This window comes from Nicotiana tabacum, chromosome 9 (assembly GCF_000715075.1).
Source record: "Nicotiana tabacum cultivar K326 chromosome 9, ASM71507v2, whole genome shotgun sequence".
NCBI classification, from domain to species: domain Eukaryota; kingdom Viridiplantae; phylum Streptophyta; class Magnoliopsida; order Solanales; family Solanaceae; genus Nicotiana; species Nicotiana tabacum.
In genome coordinates this window covers 3,997,933-4,020,784 of record NC_134088.1, presented here as the reverse complement: position 1 = coordinate 4,020,784, position 22,852 = coordinate 3,997,933, and the positions used below count along the sequence as shown (strand labels likewise).

Below are 22,852 nucleotides of genomic sequence, written 5' to 3'. Positions count from 1 at the left end.
TAAACACTTCGGCAATTGAGCGAATCCCTTTTGGTTTTTGTATGAGTCAAAATCTGACCATGGGATGGTTGTCCTTGAGAGGAACGATAAGGGGTCGATCAAGCCGTAATCATGCCCACGGGGCGAGATAGCAAAGAGCACCTCGGCTATCGCGGGGTCAAACTGTCGGAAAGTTTATATCGCAGAACAAACGTAATGTTCAATCGAACGATAAAGGGTACAGTTGTAAGAAAGTACGTCGGTCAAAGACCATTAAATAAAAGGGAGAATTGTTAATATATATAGATGGAGCTAAACCCAGAGAAGAGAGGATTCCTGATAGCTACCCCTATAGAGTCAACAAAGGGGAATCTCTTCGTCATCTACAGTTCCCTCTCTTTCCCTTCATTACTTCCATGATTATGGTGCAAATCTGTCTTAGATGTAAGCTTATCATTCATATCTGATGTATGATTATTATATTAAGAAATATTACACATTCTTGTTCTTCTTCGATTTTCATACTCTGTATATTTGGATCTAGGATTAATTATGTTTGGCTAAAATTTACCTTTTATATCTCTGATAATTAGTTCGACAAAATAGTTTTATACTTTTGGTCAAACAGTTTCTAATATCTTATCGGACAATCACTAATTAACATTCAACATTTTCTTATTGTCAAGTGTCTCGTATTGGTTGAGAGATTGAGTTGTTGTCTCCTTATATGATTAATTCTTGAGTAATCATTAACCATGAGCTAATTTTTGGGGTTGAATAAGGTTCAAGATCCGTTTTCTTAACATGTATCAGAGTCAGACTCATCTTTATTTTTTGTTTACCCGATGTTAAGCCCTATGTTATATTATCCATATATACAAGATGTCTAGTCCTAGGCGTGCAAGGGTATTATGTGCTGCACCATATACACATCTACTTGCTGGATTATTTAGGTGTTTTTGGTCAAGATTACCCTTGACCACCCCCCCCCCCCACCCCCCCACCCACCCACCCCAAAAAAAAAGACTCGGTCCAGGGAACAAATTCTGCTGTATATTTTTTTAAGATAAAATTAATCAAATAGATTAAAATAAAAAATTGCAAGAAACTTTAGTGAAGAAACCTTCGACTTCCTTCATCTTTTATATTAGTTTAATTCTTGTATAGTTCCTCGAAACCATGCATGTTTACTAGTGTATTTAATAATGCTTCTATTTGTTAATTATTAATTCCCTTACTTATATATCAAAACGCGTAGATATATAATATATTTTTCATATGACTAAAAACACAAATGGAATCCACTTTTTTTCCTTCTATAAATACATCATTATTTATCTACTCTCTCAAACATCATATAGAATTGTCTTGATTCCAAAGATAAGCCAAGAATCCATTATTCTCTCTTCTCTCATTTTCACACACTCACATAGTGATTACCATCTATATGCCACAAAGGCCTTTGGTGGTCTTATTAGCGCATATCACAGTGTAGTAAAAACTCCTTCACTCCCCGTTTTAGGGCGTCTTACTATTTTTTCAGAAAAATTCCTAAAGTTACGTCTTTCAGTACTGAAACTCCAGTCGAATAGTTGAAACAAGCTACTCTCCTTACAAAAAAAACTTCTGAAGTTACGTCTTTCAGTACTGAAACTCCAGTCAAGTAGTTGAGTTAAGCTACGTACTCTCTTTACAGAAAAACTCCTGAAGTTACGTCTTTTAGTACTGAGACTCCTCGTTTTAGTCTATTTGAGAATGAAGATTGAAGGGGAGAAGATTAAGAAATATGCCTTGTTATTAGCTGCAAAGGATTCAGATTATGTGAAGAAAGTATATGGAGGATATTTTAATGTATTTTTGGAAGCTTTAGGTGAAGAAGGAGAGAAATGGGATTTATTTAGAGTAGTTGAAGGTGAATTTCCAGATATGGCTGAGCTTCAAAATTATGAAGGATTTGTAATTAGTGGAAGTCCTTTTGATGCCTATGGAAATGAGAATTGGATTCTTAAGCTTTGTCTTCTCTTAGAAACTTTGTTTTTTATGCATAAGAAAGTTCTTGGCATTTGCTTTGGCCACCAGGTATGTGACAAAAGTGTAACTATTACTATATACTGACGGTGTAAAAATAGTATAAGTGAAGTTTAACGATATCAGGTCGCTTAAAAGATAACTAGATATAACCATTTATAATAAGTGATATTAATAATCAGAAAAATAAGACAGATAACATATTGTTGCTATGATAGGTTAAAATTCATTAATTATTAACATAATTTTTTTAACGTTGTGTGTATTATATACCGTTATGGTCCGTCCCTTCCCTGGACCCCGCGCATAGCGGGAGATTAGTACACCGGGCTGCCCTTTTTTATATTATATACATGTAAAAAATAGAGAAAAAAAATCCTTCCCCGACATTGGAAATGAATAGTGAATTAGTGATGATATTCTCTAAGAACAAATAAAATCATCCAACAAGTTGGGTAAAGTACAAATACCAAAGTGCAAAGGACCACATTGCACCAGCTAAAGTACTTGCATCTCTCAACAACAACAAAAAATGTAGTATTTTTTGTTTTTGTTTTTCACTTGATATCCGATACTTGCATTAAGGCGCGATTAAATTCAAATTCGCACCAGAAAATTCCACATCGTAAGGTTAACCGCTCCGTAATAAAGGCGACTTAATAAAAAGTACTTGCATCTTGCTCTATAAGGAAGACTTTTGCTTTGATGTGGTCATTTATTTTTGTCCAAATAAAAAGAGGATTTTGGATATCTAACATGTATATTCAATTTTCATATTTATAGGTTCTGTGTAGAGCTTTGGGAGGAAAAGTTGGAAAGGCTTGCAATGGTTGGGACATTGGACTAAGGAAATTAAGCATTGTGAAGAACATCTCCACACATAGCTTCTTTAGTGATTTGGAGGAAATTCCACTTGCTCTTTCAATCATTGAGTGTCACCAAGATGAGGTATATCTCTCTATTTTTCTATTGTGAAATCATATTTGCTCTAGGGTTCTAGCCTATCGTCGGAGCAGTTTCACGTACAATCACTGAACTTTACCTACTGTAATAATAAAGTCAAAACTATTTTTGTTACGATAATATAACGTCTAAACTAAGTGTGAATTGCTATAAAAAAAGTCGATCTGTACAAACGATCTAGGCATGTATTCGGAGTTTTCCTAGGATTGGGTAAGGCGGAATGAAGCCACCTTAGCCCATTGAGTGTGTTACGTTCTTGGATCCGGTCGAGCCTCTTTGAAATTATACCCCTGCCTCTCGTCTAACTCAAGTTGCCCGCTCTTTTGGCAGTTGAAGTAGCTCTCTTCAAGAAGTAAGATTATATCCCTAGGGGTATATTACGAGCAGAAGTTCACTCTCTAGTGGAAGTAAGAGTAGCAAGGTTAGGACTGCCTATAAATATAATAGGGGTCCGAAAGAAATTAGATTCCCTAGAAGTTTTGTCCGGTTAGAAAAGCCAGAACTCTTGTAAACCAAACTATTTTTGTTACGATAATGTAACGACTGAACTAAGTGCGAATTGCTCAGAAAATACAAATGACCAGAAGGTCAAATTTCTGATATCGAGTTATGACACGTTACTCGTCACGTTTAATTTCTTTAATTTATTATACACAGGTGTTGGAGGTGCCAAAGGGAGCAGAAATAGTAGCAATTTCAGAAAAGACTAATGTGGAGATGTTTACAATGGGAGATCATATATTAGGAATTCAAGGCCACCCTGAATATACCAAAGATATACTCTTTAATCTCATTGATCGTCTCCTTTCCAATGGTTGCATTGAGGTATATTAATTTAATTAGAATAATTTTTTTATAATTATATCATGGTTTTGTTAATATTTCATGTTTTCTCTTTCTCATCAATTTTGTATTTTTTTTTTCTTTATATATACAGAGTGGATTTGCAGAAAATGCAAAATCTAAGCTTTATAAAGCTGAGCCAGATAGGAAATGTTTGGAAAAGATTTGCAAAAAGTTCCTCAAAAGAGAGTTGGAATTTATCAATATTCCTGGCAAAATATGATCTTCAGAACTAGACTTTTCTTGTTTTTGTGTTTATGTATCAATTATTCTCATATTATGATCGAAATAACCAGATGTAATAGTACTATAAATTAAATGAACCTATTAAAAGGTTATTAATATTTTTGTGTACCCATGTTTATCCAAATACGTGTTGTGAAATGGAATTTAGAATTATGGAAAGAAGCAAAAAATAATCCACTGACTCGGATAGTGATAACCATATTTCATATAATTAAGTTTAATAACATGTGATGTGAGCACATTTGGTCTAAAACCCTTTATTTGTCTAAAAAAAACATTGAATATGTGTAAATTGTTGATTTAGAATCCAGTAACATAAACAAATTGGAATCCCGAACCTACAATTTCAAATCCTGGCTCCGCCTCTGTGACAAAGAGATATCATTATGTATCATGTAGGGTTCTTCTAACGATCTTAAGTTAATATACAATAATAGTATGTTAACAGTAAAATATTTGTAAATATTTACGTAAGAAAAAAGATATAGTTTATTAATTATATGAAGTGGTCAAAATTTGCAGCTTAAATTTTCAAGAAATTTCCGTTTGTTTCAACATACTGAAAATTGACGAACTGTTCTAATTAAGAAGACTTGAGAGGATTTGACTTTAATGAAATTCCTCGACTGTCATCTTTCTTAGTATATCACTAAAATTTGACTTTCTTTCTTTTTTCATTGCTTGCCCTTTCCATATATGTTCGAAACACTAGCGCCAAAAGTGGGAATAGTCTCTTTAAAATAATATAAGAGAAATTTTGTCGACTTATTCTAAAGGCCGTTCGTTGCACTAAAGCTTCTGGTATGTGCGGAGTCCGGAAAAGGGCTGAACTACAAGGATCGATTGTACACAACCTTACTCTGCATTTCTGCAAGAGGTTGTTTCCACAGCCCGAACCCGTGACCTCACAGTCACACGATATCAACTTTACAAGTTACGCCAAAGTTCCTCTTCTTTGTTAGACTTATTCTAATATGGTTAATTACACAAAAGCTCTTATAGTATAATATGACTCAGTTTCATATACACTCTCTATTTTTCTAAATGAAACACTACACCCCTATACTATGGAAATCTTATGCTTTCTCCCTAGATGAGGTATATATGTAACTACATATATTAAAATATAACAAATTAAAAGATAAATTAAAATTACAAATAAAAAGATTTAACATATTTATTTTTCAGAAATTTAAAAAAAGAAGATAAATTTTCTTGTTGAAAATTTTTATTCACGCTTTCTATTGAAAAAGAGAATAAATATTTTTTTTAAAACATCTATCTTTCGAAACTCATAAATACAAAATGACCACTTCGTCGAGGAGGAGGAGGAGGAAGGTGATCAACTCGTGTTTTATCTTTCCTAAAATCACTTTGAGGCCGATGTAGCCTATTGTCTACGAGTTCATCTGAACCAAGAACATTCAATATAAAGTAGAGATACATATGTTTACCTACTAAAATCTTAAGAAACGTTAGATCTGAATGCATAATTTTAGCAGTACAATGGATTCAGTGCATGATTGAACCCGTTAAGTTTAAATCCTAGATCCGCCTCTGCATAAGCCTGCTGCTGCAGACCAAGACGCGATACTTGAACATGCTTAGTACGTACATGGATTTGATGTGTGGAATTGTGGACACCCCAAAAGATGTGGAGCTACTCAAGATATCAGAGATTATAAAAGGAAGTATGAGTAATGAGAAAATTGCTGCTCTTTTTAGGCATCACAAAGCTACAATGTACATAAAAGAGCTAGAAACTACTAGATAAACAGATAAATAAACTAATGTTGCTATTACAAAAATGGACAAGATTAATTCAAGATTTATTCTATAGTAATCTAAAGAAGAATGGTCAAGTATGTATAATAAAAAGAATTGCATATTGTCAATGTGTAATCTTTTACAAGTCCTAGAATCAAACAATACTCCTTTGGGATTTTAAGGAAGATTTGCGCTTAGTGGTCAATGAACTGAAAAAGAATCATGGTCGTAGATTCAAGTCCGAGTAGAAACAAAAAGCACTAGGTGATTTCTTCCCATTAGCGAGGCACACACAAGCTGGCCCCGACACCATAGTCATTAAAAAAAGGACAGAGTAAGGAATTGGGAAACAAAAAAGACTTTGGAGAGAAAGAAAACGACCAAAAAAAAAAAGCGAAAATGGGCTTTTTCTTCTCTCTCTCATTTTGTGGTTTTAGTTTTCATGTACAGTTCCAATTCCATTTTGTTTGTTCAGTGTTTAAAACAATGAGAATAAGGATCAAGAAGATGTTCATAAGAAAGAAATAGGGGTCAAATCTCTTGAGATATTTCACCAAAAATATCTGGACATGATTCCCATTTACCAGTTTCTCTAGCTCCCCAATATCCTCCTTTATATTGATATGTATCACTACCTTTTGGTTTTGCAAACCACCTTGGTTTCCAGCCTCTTTCCTGCATCTTTGATGCCTGCATGTACAAAATCTTGATTACTATCTGAATACTACAACAACACCAACGCTTCAATCCTAAGCAAGTTAGGGTCGGCCAAATATATCTTCATTATTCATGTCGCTCTATTTATTCATGTCGCTCTATTTAGGCTCATCCTATCCAATATAATATAAAACATTATTTTTAATAAAATGAAGAAACTCTCGGAAAAAAGAAAAAATTCCTCTGGCACAAAGATTTCTCAATATTTTCTACTAGCAAACATTGGATCAATACTAATCATACAGAGGTAGAGGCGGATCCAGGATTTTAATTCTATAGGTTCAACATTTACGGTTCTTAGTATTGAACATATTATATTTTTAAATTTATGGGTTCAGATCCACTATATGTTGCAATATTAGTGAATTTTTAAACTAAATTTACATTCTGTGTCGAAAATAGTGGGTTCAGATAAACCAGGTACTATAACACTACATACGCCTCTGTAAAACATACTATCATGCCTAAAGCTTAATCCCAACTAATCTGTATCGTCTGTAGAAATCTTTTTCTTCCATTATGCCCTATTTTTCATTAGGTCTGATTACTTTCTGACTTTCGCAATATTCCAACGAAAAAGAAACAATTGCTTAAAGATTTGGAGATACAAACATGGATTATTATCCAGAATGGTGAAAAATTGTAAAGCAAATGATGATGTTGGTTAGTAACTAATTTTTGAGTAAAAGATGCTTTTCTGACTTAGATGTGAAGCAAACATATAAAAGGAATGATCCAAGTTGGAGAGTTAGTAAGTTCCTCCATGCTTGATATTGTATATCCATAGAATATTAAGTGAGTAAATACTGATTCATTTGGATGCCTCATAAATATAACCAGGTTTTAAGCATGTTAATTACCTTGTTACCACATTATAAATCAAGATAATACTTATATAATTATATTAAACACCAAGCTGGTAATTACAACTGATATCAGACAAAACCCAAAGCCTATCCATGCTTATTAGAATGTTAGTATTGAAGAAAATAATTATTTGTATCACCTCGCGTTGCCTCTGTTCTAACCGCAACTTTTCTGAATCAGCCATGTCATATTCTCCATTTTCAAGAAACCTTTGGTCTGGTCTCAGCCTTGAATCTGTTGGTGGCAATTTTTGCTGTTTGCAGAGACAAAAGTACAGATATTAGAATACATTTGAAAGATACAGATGTCCAGGACACGAAAATGACTATCTATTATAATATCCCTTTACCTTAAGCTCAGGATAGAGCTCATTCAGGGTGATTGCAAAACGCGTAAAGTTGTACTTTGTTTGGTAGTTTGATGGTTTGCTTCGCTTCCAAAGCAAATGTGACTTCGATTCAGAATCTTGTCCTACATCTTCTGACGAACTATCGCCCATGGAGTAATGCAAACTCTCATCCCATTTTCCAGATATTGTTGCCACTCTTTTTCCACTCTTGTCATGTATGAGTCCATGTACCTGCAAAAACAATTTGATATGCGATGATTAATGGAGCCTTAACCATTCTTTTTTGAATAACATAATCCATTTGAGAGCAACCAACGAGCTCAAATTTCCTATAGACTATACACACATTACATTTCAAATCATGGCAATATATGTCCTCTAAGAGCCAGAGGTAAAACTTAAATTCTCCATTCATTCACAAATATAAATATTCCCTAATTATAACCTTCAGAAATCATTGTCCAGCAGAATATCACTAGAACACTTATTGAACTGAATGCAATAGTGTGGGAAGAACACAAGCACTAATAAAGTGGAGATGCTGCACCTGGTGAGGATTCCTTTCCACAATAGACTGCTCCTTAAATTTTAGCTTGCAGGAGTAATCTCGATTCCCTCGGATATACATCGTACCATAGTGGTCACAGTAGAGTTTTCCAATAATGATGTTGTAGATGGAAGTCGTAACCTGATATAATTCAGTTTAACAGTTCAGCAGCAAGCGTGACAAAAAGGAGTTGCAGTCTTTTCAGTATAATATACATACCTTGTTCCACTGAAAAACTTCTCCATCGTCGAACTCCAAGGTAAGGACACCAACAGGGTCAAGTTGAATTGATCGACCCCAGAATTTACTTTTTAAATTCGCATCTCCCCAAAATTTCCAACCTCGACCAGCACAGTGGCATGCAAGAATCATGGGGTGATGACTAACCTATGTCAGCAGGAAATACTTTATTACACATTCAGAAAAGAAAGCATGCCAATCTATTCCCTTGTGCCATTAATTTCTGTCATAATGATTAACCGATAGCTGCAAAAGGGAAATGAACAAACCTTTCTATTGCTAATTTAAGTAATAATGAGCATTGGAGATTTGAGAATGGTATACAAATAATAGTTCTAGTTGCCTTGTAGTTTGACCAAATGTGAACACAATATGGACTTATCAGAAAAATTTCCAATTTATTCCTCTCCTCTTCCTCTAATCCTTCCACTCTTCTAATTTTCGATCTTACTCTTTGCCTCAACTCTAGTCCGATCTCTTGCCTTAGATGCACCTCCGTTTTTACTTATCTGTTAGACACTACTACAAAATGACATCAACAGAAAAATTCCAAGGTGCCGCTGAAGGCAAACAAGAGGAGCAAAATGACAACCTTGGGAAGAAATTTTATTTAATCCTCGGAAAACTATCAGGAATTGAATGCTACAATTTGATAGTAAAATGAAATATATAACACTACTTCAGCTAACATTCAGAAAATGATGTTTGTATCAGGAAAAGAATCCTTTTAGCCTGCTGCATGTTTCTACATGTGTATAGTAAGTCCATATTTGGAGAATATAAGCAAAAGACTGATATCTATAAGTAAAAGGAGACCATTTAAAAGCAGCTACTTTTAAGAGTACCTTTTCTGAGATGAAACGTACTCCCTTGTCTGGGTAATCAGCTTCATATGTCTCTCCTAGTAACGGATTAAATGGCTTGTAAATTCTTCCATCGGTGGAAGCATATCCAGATGCAGCAAAAGCAGCAACGCTAAGAATCCTCATAATGCTATTTCCCTACAAAGTTTTGCTAACAAAAGTGGTTACATTTTCATATGGGAAAAGATGGCAAACTATGACATGCATCACAGGTGACAGAAACTCAAAAAAGAAAAAGTATTTATAGCCACAGCGTACTGCTTAATTAATTATCGTCTGAATACGAGTTAATAGGTTCCTGATTTCCAATCTAATGATTGGAAAATAGAAAAATACTTTAAGAGAAAAAGTGTCAAATACCTTTTATCTTTCTACTGATTGCAGGCATCAGCGAGTAAACTTTTCCACATGTTCAATTTTAAATTTACAAAAGATGAATACTTTTTGTGAATATTGTCTTCTATCACTAAACATTCCGATTCTTCCTAAATAAAGCACAGCAATAGAAAGGCTAGAATGAGAGGATATAAGCGATCATTGCGAGTATGCCAACTGAAATATGGGGATCCTCAAACTAAGGGGAAAAGAAGACAACTCAATAAAATTTCATAAATTACAAATTTCTCAACATTTTATTAATCCGTTGAGCTGCAAGCATTAGGTTGGATGAATTTTTAACAGCGATACTGCCAAATATAACTGTTACGGAAGCCAAATGTATATAGTGTGAATAAGTCACAATTACTATACCAAAAATTATGACAGTCACCAAATAATAAATAAGACAATAAAGCAACAATAAAGGGAACACCAGAATTTACGAGGTTCGGCTAATTTTGTCTACTCCTCGGACACAACCAATATTTTATTCCACTCCAAAAATACAAGTGAAATAATACTAAAGAGAGAAGATACAAATGTCTTAAACAGATGAGAAGGCAAATGAGAGGTGCGTTTAAATCCTAAACATTAGGCCTTCTTTTAAAGGGGGAAAATCCCCCCCAAACTCAAGAGCCCACCGATGTGGGACAAAAAATTTGTCAAACTTCAACAAATTTCCACCTTGGCAAAATTCCACATCTTCAATTTTCTCTCAATAACAAATTTCAAATTTTTGATTGTGTCTAAATCTTCAATCTTCAGTGTTCTACAATGTTGATCAAATCCAAACAATGTTGAAACTTGATCGCAGTCACCACCTTTGTCAGCATATCAGCAGGATTCTCCGTAGTATGAATTTTCTTCACCGTGACTCCTCCTTCTTCTATGATTTCTCGTACGAAATGATACCGAACATCAATATGTTTCGTCCTTGCATGATAAACTTGGTTCTTCGCTAATTGAATAGCACTTTGACTATCACAAAAAATTGTGATACCTTTTTGTTCAACACCAAGCTCATTTAGCAATCCTTGAAGCCAAATTGCCTCATTCACAGCCTCTGTAATGGCCATGTACTCTGCCTCTATTGTAGACAAAGCAATTGTTGACTGCAAAGTAGACTTCCAACTAACTGGTGCCTTTGCAAAAGTAAACACATAACCAGTAGTTGATCTTCGTTTGTCCAGATCACCCGCAAAATCTGAGTCACAATATCCAACTACAGACTGATTGTCTTCCTACTCAAAAACTAACCCGACATCTACAGTATTATGAATATACCGTAGAATCCACTTCACAGCTTGCCAATGCTCCTTCCCTGGATTGTGCATATATCTGCTAATAACTTCAACAGCTTGTGAAATGTCAGGCCTTGTGCAAACCATTGCATACATCAAGCTACCAACAGCATTTGCGTATGGTACCTTTGACATATACTCTCGTTCAGCTTCATCCATTGGCGACATAGTAGTACTTAGCTTAAAATGGGAAGCAAGTGGAGTACTAACTGGCTTAGTCTTGTCATCTATGCCAAAACGTTGAAGTACTCTCTTCAAATATTCCTTTTGAGATAAACAGAGTTTCTTTGAACGTCTATCTCTAATTATCTCCATGCCAAGAATTTTCTTTGCCTCGCCCAAATCCTTCATCTCGAACTCCTTCTTCAGTTGAATCTTCAACTTATCAATTTCTTCCGAATTCTTGGAAGCTATTAACATATATCATCAACATATAGGAGAAGATATACAAAGGAACCATCTTTAAGCTTGTGCAAATACACACAATGATCGTATTTGCTTCTCTTGTACCCTTGCCGCAACATAAACTCGTCAAATCGCTTGTACCATTGTCTAGAGGATTGTTTCAATCCGTACAACGATTTTTCAAGTTTGCACACCATATTTTCTTTTCCAGCAACTTTGAATCCTTCTGGCTGAGTCATGTAGATTTCCTCCTCCAAGTTTCCATGTAAAAACGCAGTTTTTACATCCATCTGAACTAGTTCCAAATCCAATTGTGCTACCAAAGCCAACATAATTCTAATGGAGGAATGTTTTACAACTAGAGAAAACACTTCATTGTAATCAATTCCCTCCTTTTGAGCATATCCTTTGGCCACCAATCTTGCTTTGTAGCGAACATCTACTTGGTTAGGAAATCCTTCTTTCTTTGTAAATACCCATTTGCACCCAATTGCTTTCTTTCCCTTCGGGAGATTGGTCAATCTCCATGTATGATTCTGATGAAGGGACTGTATTTCATCATTCATGGCAATCCTCCACTTATCTTCTTCTGAACTTTGGACAACGTCTTTATAAGTGGTAGGAACATCATCAGCTACAATTGAGCTTGCACAAGCAACTGTCTCTATGAGACGAACAGGTTTTGCTATTGTTCTTTTTGGCCTGCTGGTTGCTATTGATTCAAGTTGTTGTTGAGGTTCCTGAGTTGGAATCTCCTCTACTGGCTCTCCTTCCAGAGGGTAATCTTCATTTGTTTCCTCCTCTGCTTCTTGTGTAGGAAAAATAAATTTTCCCTCAAACTCCACCTGCTTAGAAGCACCTTCATTTTGTTTGATATCTTCTGTTACCTTATTTACCATAGCAAATTCATCAAAGGTAACATCCCTGCTGAATATTACTTTCTTTGTCATAGGACACCATAAGCGATATCCTTTGACTCCAGAAGTAATTCCCATAAAAATAGCCTTCTTTGCCCTTGGATCTAATTTTGACTCTGTCACATGATAATATGCAGTTGAGTCAAACACGTGCAAAGAGTCATAATCTACAGCAGGCTTTCCATACCATTTTTCAAATGGTGTCTTGCCATCAATAGCAGCAGATGGTAGACGATTAATGAGGTGGCATGCATATGTAATTGCCTCAGCCCAAAATTCTTTGCCCAAGCCAGCATTGGACAATATACACCGCACCCTCTCCAGCAAGGTCCGGTTCATACGTTCTGCCACTCCATTCTGTTGTGGTGTATGTCTAACAGTGAAGTGTCGGACGATGCCATCATTTTCACAAACATTATTGAAATGATCATTTTTGTATTCACCTTCATTGTCTGTGTGAATACACTTGATCCTCCTGCCTGTTTGATTCTCCACCATCGTCTTCCATTTGAGAAAAATTCTCAGCACTTCATCTTTGCTTTTCATTGTATACACCCACACTCTTCGGAAAAAATCATCAACAAAGGTTACAAAATAGTGTTTCCCACCCAATGAAGGTGTTTTGGAAGGACTCCAAACATCAGAGTGTACATAATCCAAAATGTCTTTAGTATTATGGATCGTTGTACCAAATTTAACCCTTGTCTGTTTCCCTTTGACACAATGCTCACAAAACTCCAAGTTGCAAACCTTTACTCCTTTTAACAATCCTTGATCTGATAGAGTTTTCAAGGATTTTCCTCCAGCATGTCCCAAGCGCATGTGCTATAGCTTGGTTGCTTCTGCCTCTTTGTCGTCACTGTCGCTGTCCCAATAACTGTACTGCCACGATAGCGGTACATATTATTATTCTTCCGATTAGCCTTCATTATCACTAGTGCACCGGAGCATACTCTCATCACTCTATTTTATGCAATGATTTTGAACCCTTTTGATTCTAGGGCTCCTACAGAGATAAGATTCTTCTTCAAATCCGGTACAAATCGAACATCTGTTAATGTTCTGATCATTCCATCATGGTTCCTTAATCGTATTGAACCAATGTCATATGAGGTAAGAGGGTTGTTATCCGCTGTGTGGATGACTCCATATTCTCCTTCTTGAAATTCCACAAATCAGTCCCTGTTGGGACACATATGATAGCTACAAGCCGAATCCATCAACCATATGTCTGATGATGTTGATGACTCTGTTGTAACTAATGAGAAGTCTGAATCATCACAATCAGCTACATTTGAATCCATAATGGCCTTTCCATTGTTATGTTTGGCCTTATTCTTTAACTTCGGACAGTCTTTCTTTCAGTGCCCTTTTTCTCGACAAAAGGCACATTCATCTTTGCTGGGTCTGGAGCTTGACTTGGATCTTCCCTTCTTTGTCCTCGTTTGATTTTGAGGACGACCCCTCACAAATAGTGCTTCTCCTTCTCTGCCCTTCTGTTTTTCTCGCTTTCTTTGTTTATAGCTGTACAAAGTCGAACAAACTTCTCTGAGAGAAACTTCGTCATTTCCATGGAGTAGAGTAGTTTCAAGGTGCTCGTACTCATCAGGAAGTGACGCCAACAACATCAAGGCCAAGTCACCATCATCATAAGTTGTATCCATATTTTGCAAATTTGTGACCAACTTATTGAAACTGGTGATATGTTCATTCATCGTGGTACCAGGAACATAGGTGAAGTGAAACAGTCTCTTCTTCATGTACAATTTATTTTGACTGTTTTTCTTCAAAAATTTATCCTCCAGTGTTTTCCATAATTTACTTGCAGAAGTTTCATTTGTGTATGGATATTTCTGCTCTCTAGCAAGGTAGGATCGAATGGTACCGCAAGCAACACGGTTGATAATTTTCCAATCTTCTTCTCCAATAACATCTGGTCTCTTTTCTTCAATGGCAAGATCTAGCCCTTGTTGAAAAAGGACATCTAGAACCTCGCCTTGCCACATCCCAAAATGCCCGGACCCTTCAAAAATTTCTACCGCAAATTTCGCATTTGACACAATTCTTGTCATAAGCGAAGATGCCAATGATGACGTATTATTGACACTTGATGTAGATTCTTTTTGTTTATTGTCTCCCATATTTGACACAAATATTATTTAATAGCTGACGACACAAATCAAGATTATTTCCTTTCTGATGTAGAAGATCAGACTAAGCTGCAACCACAGAGCATACTCAGACAGAACCTTGACTCAGTTACCAAGATAAATCTTTTCTGATGTGGAAGATCAGACTATGCTGCAACCACAGAGCATACTTAGACAGTACCTTGGTTCTGATACCAATTGTTGCGGAAGCCAAATGTATATAGTATGAATAAGTCACAACTACTATACCAAAAATTATGACAGCCACCAAATAATAAATAAGACAATAAAGCAACAATAAAGGGAACACCAGAATTTACGAGGTTCGGCTAATTTTGCCTACTCCTCGGACACAACCAATATTTTATTCCACTCCAAAAATACAAGTGAAATAATATTAAAGAGAGAAGATACAAATATCTTAAACAGATGAGAAGGCAAATGAGAGGTGTGTTTAAATCCTAAACATTAGGTCTTCTTTTACAGGGGGAAAATCCTCCCAAACTCAAGAGCCCACCTATGTGGGATAAAAAATTTGCCAAACTTCAACAATAACAAGGAATATATGATGTATAATAAATGCATAGAAACAACGAAGAAAGATAAACATAGAGATAAAAATCCCACAAAATGCTTACCGTTTTTCCCCATTCATAAGCTTGGTCAAGAAGGTAAGAGTATTCAAAATCTTCAAAACATCTCTGCAAAGAAGAGAGTGGCTCATTGAAGAACACTGGTAGACAAACTTTAGTTAGATCCTTGCCGATGTTATCTTTGATCATTGACCAAAGGCTTACTCCCTTTTCCTTCTGAAATGGTTCTGGCAATTTCTTTCTCCGCTTAACATAAGGATAGTCAGATGTGGCAAATCTAGTACCAGAACTAAGACCATCCTCAGAAGGATGAAACTCTATGACCGCAGAATCAAATGATGATCTTCCATCATCAGAATCGGTGCTTCTTGTGGAACTCGAAGAAAGAAAATCTTTAGCATCAAAAAATAAGTTATCAGCGTCTACATCATCATCACTTTCCTCCTCTTCGTTGTCAGATCCACTTACACTTCCTCCTAGAAATACTACCAGATGAAAGAAATTTAGTAAGTAAACTTTCTCCAAATGGTAAGAGATACAAATTGAAAAATACAATAAGTGAAGTTCAAATAGTTGCACTGCAGCAATGAGAAAAAATGTCTAACTATGCGTACCTCTGAATTTATCCAGGGATACTTCAGAAGAAGTTTGATGATCTTTTGCTTGTCTGTGACCCTCATCAATGAGAGTGTTCTCGAGGTCGACTTTTTCTGTCTGTGGGTGGGCAGAATAAGAGCAGTTTTAGTGTATCATAAAGCACATGAGTCTCATATGTGACTCTGAGATTCAACTAAGCAGAATTCAACAAACAAACTGCAAGTCCCTCAACTACAACCTAAATTCAATATCATAAGAAGTTGTAATGGCTTTCAGATTGACACCAACAACGGGATTCGGCAAGTAAATCAAATAAAAAATAAGTTCAACTGGTATTACTGAAAACATAGAAGCAGAACCATTTTGGGGCGTAAAGAGAGAAGATATGCGCTCGTATTGCTTATCTGAGATCTGATGTTTAGTAATTCCAGTTGTACGTCAAATGCATAGAAACCTTTTGTTACCTAAATTGTAGTAGTAGTACACACCAAAAGCAGACATTATTCAGCCGAAACTCTCGTAAGTCATAAAAATGCTGGTATGTTCCAAATAACTTCTTAATCATGATTTTTCATTTTATTAGACAGAGAAAAGCATTTACATTTTGCTGAATACAAAGAAGCTAATCTGGCACCTGATGATTTCCCATGCAATGCAACGACATATTCGGACAAGCTTTAAATTTTAGTAACTTTTAGTCCATTATAGAAGGATGTTATCCTGCCTTTGCAAATAATAAGTCATACACTTTCCACTTCCTCTCCTCTCCTTCAGCTGGTCTTTCGTCATTGTTTTCTCATTCTTTCTCTGTCTAACTTTTCCAGCCACTACAATATATTTCATTTTAAAGTCAAGATTCACTCCTGTCTTCACGTTCTGTTCTAATTTTTCCCCTAATTATGACCCCCAAGAAATGATGTATCTACGCTATGCATTTTTCTTCTTTCTATTGCGTTCTATTAACAGAACTAACAGTGTAAGTACTCCAGTCAGCTCCTGAAGTTGAAGATAACAGAAGCTTCTTCTTGTAGTGATAATCTGATTGCACCATCCTCATAACCAGAAGTGGCACTGCTTGGAACTTCAAAGTGCTCTTCTTAATGTTACTCCGAAACAAACTCTCGTGAAGAATCTGTACTAAATAGGTAGGACCATCTTGTTGCAATTCAAGCTCATCAACTTCTGCAGAAATGTTTATTTAGTTCTTCTCATCTAGCATGTAATCGTAATCCAGGCCTGATGGTAATTCAAAGAAAGCCCAGTAATTGAAGACTGCCAGCTTTATTATTAAGGCAGAATCAAAGCATGAACCATATTCATCAGTTAAGTAGCTAAGTCAGCTAGAATGGAGATTCAACAAGAGTACAGCTGGAGAAATTTCTTACAATATGCTGTAGAGCCAAGAAAGAAACTTCTTAGACTAGTTCAATTCAATATAGCGTAGTAAGTTTATCTCTCATAAGCCAAACTCTTCGTATGATATTGAAGTTTTCCTATTTGGTTTCACAACAAAATGGAATTCAAGATATGCTTAAAGTTTTCTCTCATTGACAAGACTCTTCAAGTGAAGGATTTATGCTCTATTTGCTACTAGTATTTTAGATTTTTTCCCTAAAGTGCATTTGTTGTAAGCTATACTCTATTATGAGAAAAGCTAATGTTTATACAACTCTTCAAGCCAAATTGAAGTCATTCACTTTGGTGTAGACCAAAATAAAATTCTCACGAGACTCTTCAAGTGAATGATTTTTGCTCTATACTGCTACTAGTTAAGATTCCATACAGAGCTTTCCTTGTAGGCTATTCTATATTATGAGACGCACTAATGTGAATAAGAGCTGCCTTTTGATAACTGTAATACTTCATTCGATAACCATTTGAGTCCATAAGTGTTATTTTCTAATGGCAAAATGTATAAAATGGTTAGCATGTAGAAGTTGCATCAGCAATAGCAAAAACATGTCATTTTCTAGCAGGTCATACCTCCAACTGTCCCAATTTGTCAAGCAGTCGCATCTGCTTCCGCTTTAGCTGCATTAGATGATTATGCAATGCTACAAATTCATTCCTCATAATCTGCTCGCTGTCCCGAATCACAGCCTCACTTACACCATCCTCCAAGAGTCGCTGCCTCAACTTTTCAGTGGATACGACCACATTCTCATTCATTTGTGTCTCGAGAACAGGATCGCTTGTCGGAAACATCTTCTTTGCTGCAATCAATGCCTCCAACCAAGTATGTCGATCCTCCCTTGTTTCTGCCCTCAAATGCAGCCTCTTTGTGCCAGTATTTATAGAAAACCTCCGGTCATCTGATCGACTTTCCCTTACTGATGAGACCTATAAAAACACTAACCGGTTAGTAGAATTTCCAACTCCGAAATCAAAGCAATTGGACAAACAAAACAAACATCCATGTTACAAGTTGATCTTTTATATGGCACACTAACAAAAATTCAGAAATAGCACAGCTTCTACAAATAGGAATTCCGCTCTTATTAGCCACTCAGGCATATTTGATACGCGCGTCCATAATGTACTCCCTTTGTCTCAATTTATATGACACTTTTTATTTTTGATGTTCCCGAAGATAAATTTTCTAAAATTCAAACCTTTTCAACTATTTAACTTTACACAGTAATGTGAAGATTATACCAACACACTACTTAATTAATGACTCCCTTTGTTCAATTTAGTTCTCCCGTTTGATCTGGACGTAAATTATTAAGATAACAGTTGAAAAAAGTTTACTTATGTTTGATAAAAGTGATTCTACACATGAAGATAAATTTGACTTTTTTTTGAAAAAAAAATTGAAATTGTGTAGAAAGTAGGTGCCAAAAATACTTTGAAAGTTGAAAAAAATTAGAATTTGGATTAATGCAGAGGAAAAGTTTTCATTCAGATAAACCTAAAACAGAAAGTTTAACAGCTAATTTTTGCCACAAAGTTTAACTCATTTTTTTATCTTGATAACCGAAAAATCCCCGAGGCCCGTGGGCAAGTTTCAAAACTCAGTGAATAATAGGTCCGTCTTTCTACCATTTTCCACTTAAATACCAAGTTTCGGAAAAATTCGAACTCGTGACGTCAGTCTAACTCACACATCATGCACGATGCTCTTACCACTTGATCAAAGCCCCGAGGAAATTTTCTTTTTTCATTCTGATAACTATGGTGTACGGGCCTCTACTAACCTACCAGCAACAGCAGGTACCAGGTAACCCCACAGTCCCCATCAAGATTTGGACAGATGGGAATCTCAATCTACTTCGTTGACCATTAGGCCCCACCCTTGGACGCCGAAGGAAAAATTTAACTCAAATTGTCCCCATAGACTTTACTATTATTCGAACAACATCACATTAAATGAGAACTTCTTATATGATTTAATTACAACTAAATATTTCTCCAAAAAAGCTTCATATCATGGATATATAATTAAATACCTTGAGGTGGATTTCTCCAAACGGTTTTCGCCGGTGAGATCGCGAAGAGCTGCTCATCGGCGAAGTATTAATCCTCCGAAACGACTTTTGCCCAACGATCATCGATCCTTTCTCCGTTTCCAAATTCGTCACAATCTTATGCCGTCCATGAATTTTATAATACGAAAGGACGCCGTCATGTAAAACGAACCACCGCGGTCTCCATCCTCTTCCATAATTCACCCATTTATATAAAATTCCCGAAATGCCATTGCCTAAATTAATATCATTCATCCTCGCCGAATGAAATTCCGACGACGTCGTGCTGGACGGGCGGAGTTGATCGCCGGAGAATTCGGTTTCGCCGTTATTGACGGCCGCACGTGATTTGGAAGTATGAGAAGGAAGTGATCGCGGCGGTTGCATGTCGAGGAATTTGGCTAGTGGTATATTATTAGAGGAAGAGGATGTAGTCGCCGGCATTGCTGCCGCCGTGTTCTGATCAGCTACGTCGGTGTTACAACAAAGAGAATGCATTTTTTTTTCTTTTGAATTATTATTGAATTTTTTCACTCTAATTTTTCCTAAGGAGAAAACTGTGGATTTATCTGAATTTGTTTAAGTGTCGGTTTTTCCCGCGAAAATCGGAGCTTTGAAATATAATTTGGATATATTCAAAAATAATTACTCTCATTATTTTACTCAATACAAAAAAAAAATATTATTATTATTGCTCCTAAAAAGGCACGAAAATGTTTGTATGAATGGGGATAAAGGGGGGAAAGACGGCGCCAGTGACGGCGGCGAGAGAGGAGAATGATTAACGGAGATACGGCGGCTGAGATTTGTAAAGATTAAGGAAAGGGAATTATTTTTTTCCTTTTTATTTTTTGGAAAATGGAATTTTTCAAAACACGGTTTAGTTAGTTGATGTCACGGAGGAAATCTATGTGGGGCCAAATGAGGATGTACGTGCTATCCTCTAGCTCAAGTTATATATAAATATATATATATATATATATATATATATATATATATATATATATATATATATATATATATATATATATATATATATATATATATATATATATGTTTATGTTCAAATCAATATACAAAAGATATATATTTTATCGACTATTATTTTTAAAAACAATTTTGATTGTGTATTTTTTTCCTTTCTTTTTTCTCTTTTTTTCCCTACTTTTTTAATGTTTTTTTAGTACAACTAATTTCAAGGCATGATGTCAAGAGTTTTAATTAAGGAGGGTGATAAAGGTGTAGTCAAGAACCCTAACAATTGAATTCAATAATGCAAATATATACTAACAATAATAATATACCTAGTATAATTTCATTAGTAAAGTTTGGGGAGGATACTGTGTACGCAGATCTTACCCCTATCTGGAGAGGTAGAGAGGTTGTTTTTGATCGATAATGCAAATATATTAAACTTATATTAGGGGGGAGTCAATAGTTTATATATAAAAAGAAAGGAAAATGCATAAGTACCCCTCAATCTATGACAGAAATTTCAACTACACACCTTTTCTTGGAATGTTATAACCAGATGTTTCTTGGGAGGTGAAACACACTCGCCTGCCAATGTATATTTTGTCACTCTTTTATTTTCTCTCTCGTTATGTTCCTTATTTTGATCTATTATTCTATTCTTTCATGGCTAGTAGCAACATGACATTAATGAAGTCCAAAATTTTAATTCTCCGATATCGATTTCGGTCAAAAAATAATATTCATGTAATGATAATTTCTTTGGTCATCGTTGCTACCGAATATTTAAGAAAAGAATTGTATATTTCGGGGAAAAAAAAAGAAAAAAAATATTTTTTAAGTTACTGTCATAATTAATTAAGTGTAATATCCAATAAAAAGATGACACATGTACATATAATTAAATTTAAATTTATTTCTTGCTAGTGCAAAGATAAAAATAACCCATAAAAAATTGAGGAAAAAATACCAATCTAAAATTAAAAAATAAATTTTCAAAGGAATGGTGTTGTAAATGGAGCTCAATGCGTTTAAATGGTGGTTGTCATCTCGGAAAGAAGAAAAAAATGTAAAAGACAAAAGATTAAGAAAAAAAAAGACCAATAAGTAAATTTTTGGATTTCTCCCCCTCTCAAAGAAAGTGAAACACACACACTTTGTCACGTTAGCATTTAGGATGACAATATTTCACTTTATAATAGTTCAAGGGGTAATAGGATCCTCCAAAAGGAAATATGTATAGTTGAAATTTCGGCCATAGGTTGAGGGGGTACTTATGCATTTTTCCCTAAATATATATATATATATATATATATATATATATATATATATTACTACTTGCACAATGTAATTTATGGATGAAGGGATTTAATTGGACCTCTTCTTTATCTTTGACACTAATCGCTAATTGAAGAGATTTTATTCAATGCATGACATCACACTTCATACATAGATGGAACTAGAATTTTAAGTTATTTGGGTTTGGAATTGTAATTCTTTTAAGTTATTGGGTTCTAAATTAAGAATTTATCAATTTCAATAAAAAAATATAAGACAAATATAAAGTATGAATTTAAGTTACTATGTTTGCCCGAATCCGTAACATGTAAACCAGCTCAGCCTCTGACTCCGTGGGTGGTCAATCCTTTCCCTTCTGCTTTATTAGAAAACATGACATTGTATAGCCGCTGCAAAACTAATAGCCAAAATAATGTATATATATATATAAATGAAAGGTTTGTAGCAGTACAGGGAGCAGGATGCACTATAGGCACCAAAGTAACTAAGCTAGTTATATTAGAGTCTACTAGTTGCACACCTTCACAGGGTACGTTACAAGCCAAAACATTACTAGAAAAACTATTTAAGGAAGAGGCCATTGTGTCCCGTAATGGAGCTTCCAGGGTAGGCGTCGAAGAGCTGGTGGAAGAACAGGATTTAACAAGCCTCCGATGATTGGTTCCTACTTGGCCATGATGGTGCAATTCCGGGACAAAAAGTGGTGGTGCTGCAAAAAGGAGACAATTGCTACCATCTGCCTGCTTGGCACCATATTTAGCTAAACTATCTGCTACGCTATTTTGCTCCATGTAGATATGATGGAGAGGTGGGTTACCCAGCTGTAGGAGCTACTTTAGGATGCATTGTGCCCATAATTGAGTGGGATTATGAAAAAGTCTCCAAGCAAGGCTAGCATGGAGGGCGTTATTTTTTGTGCAAAGGTTTTGGATGCCCAAACCGCTTTGGTCTATTGGTAATGTAACCGTATTTCATTTCAGGAGGTGTAGTTTTTTCTTTTGGGATGTTGTGCCCCAAAGAAAATTTCTTTGGTAACGATTGAGTTGGGATAGAATATTATTGGGGATTGTTATATATTGCATGATATGATTCGGTAGGTGATTGAGGGTAGAATGGATTAGAGTAGTGCAACCTGCCTTGTCAAGAATTTTGTTTTCCACCCTGCAAGTCTATTCTTGAAGTTATCCAATAGGAATTGGAAATTTGATTTTGAGGGTTACTTAACAAATATGGGGAATCCTAAATATTTTTCAAAATTTCTCCCTTCTTGCATATAAAAAAGATGTAATACTGAATTTTTTGTTGTCGTTGAGCAATTTTTTTAGAAGAAGATTTTGGATTTGTTAAAATTAATATTTTATCCT

The 22,852-nt window shown here is 35.4% G+C and overlaps 2 protein-coding genes across 2 annotated transcripts; one reads left to right on the top strand and one right to left on the bottom strand.

Moving 5' to 3' along the window:
• Positions 1 to 1,321: 1,321 nt before the first annotated feature.
• Positions 1,322 to 4,170, top strand: LOC107830013 (gamma-glutamyl peptidase 3-like). Its single transcript, XM_016657485.2, has 4 exons — positions 1,322 to 2,058; positions 2,791 to 2,955; positions 3,628 to 3,795; positions 3,908 to 4,170. Exons 1-4 carry the CDS (start codon positions 1,735 to 1,737, stop codon positions 4,034 to 4,036), a joined length of 786 nt encoding a protein of 261 aa, XP_016512971.1. The 5' UTR covers positions 1,322 to 1,734; the 3' UTR covers positions 4,037 to 4,170.
• Positions 4,171 to 5,757: 1,587 nt separating this feature from the next.
• LOC107830012 (oxysterol-binding protein-related protein 1B-like) lies at positions 5,758 to 19,835 on the bottom strand. The gene is made up of 10 exons (XM_075221368.1): positions 19,200 to 19,835; positions 17,734 to 18,090; positions 15,768 to 15,867; positions 15,199 to 15,638; positions 9,392 to 9,547; positions 8,526 to 8,693; positions 8,307 to 8,447; positions 7,760 to 7,990; positions 7,550 to 7,663; positions 5,758 to 6,516 (listed from the first exon to the last, which is right to left on the bottom strand). Exons 1-10 carry the CDS (start codon positions 19,713 to 19,715, stop codon positions 6,358 to 6,360), a joined length of 2,382 nt encoding a protein of 793 aa, XP_075077469.1. The 5' UTR covers positions 19,716 to 19,835; the 3' UTR covers positions 5,758 to 6,357.
• Positions 19,836 to 22,852: the final 3,017 nt, after the last annotated feature.

Excerpts from the sequence above, each read along its gene's own strand:
- LOC107830013 (XM_016657485.2), top strand. The coding sequence starts at position 1,735 with ATGAAGATTGAAGGGGAGAAGATTAAGAAATATGCCTTGTTATTAGCT. Across the intron at positions 2,059-2,790 it reads GCATTTGCTTTGGCCACCAG|GTTCTGTGTAGAGCTTTGGG; the intron begins GTATGTGACAAA and ends TCATATTTATAG. Across the intron at positions 3,796-3,907 it reads TTTCCAATGGTTGCATTGAG|AGTGGATTTGCAGAAAATGC; the intron begins GTATATTAATTT and ends TTATATATACAG.
- LOC107830012 (XM_075221368.1), bottom strand. The coding sequence starts at position 19,715 with ATGCATTCTCTTTGTTGTAACACCGACGTAGCTGATCAGAACACGGCG. Across the intron at positions 7,664-7,759 it reads AGCTCTATCCTGAGCTTAAG|CAAAAATTGCCACCAACAGA; the intron begins GTAAAGGGATAT and ends CTCTGCAAACAG. Across the intron at positions 6,517-7,549 it reads TAGAACAGAGGCAACGCGAG|GCATCAAAGATGCAGGAAAG; the intron begins GTGATACAAATA and ends TTGTACATGCAG.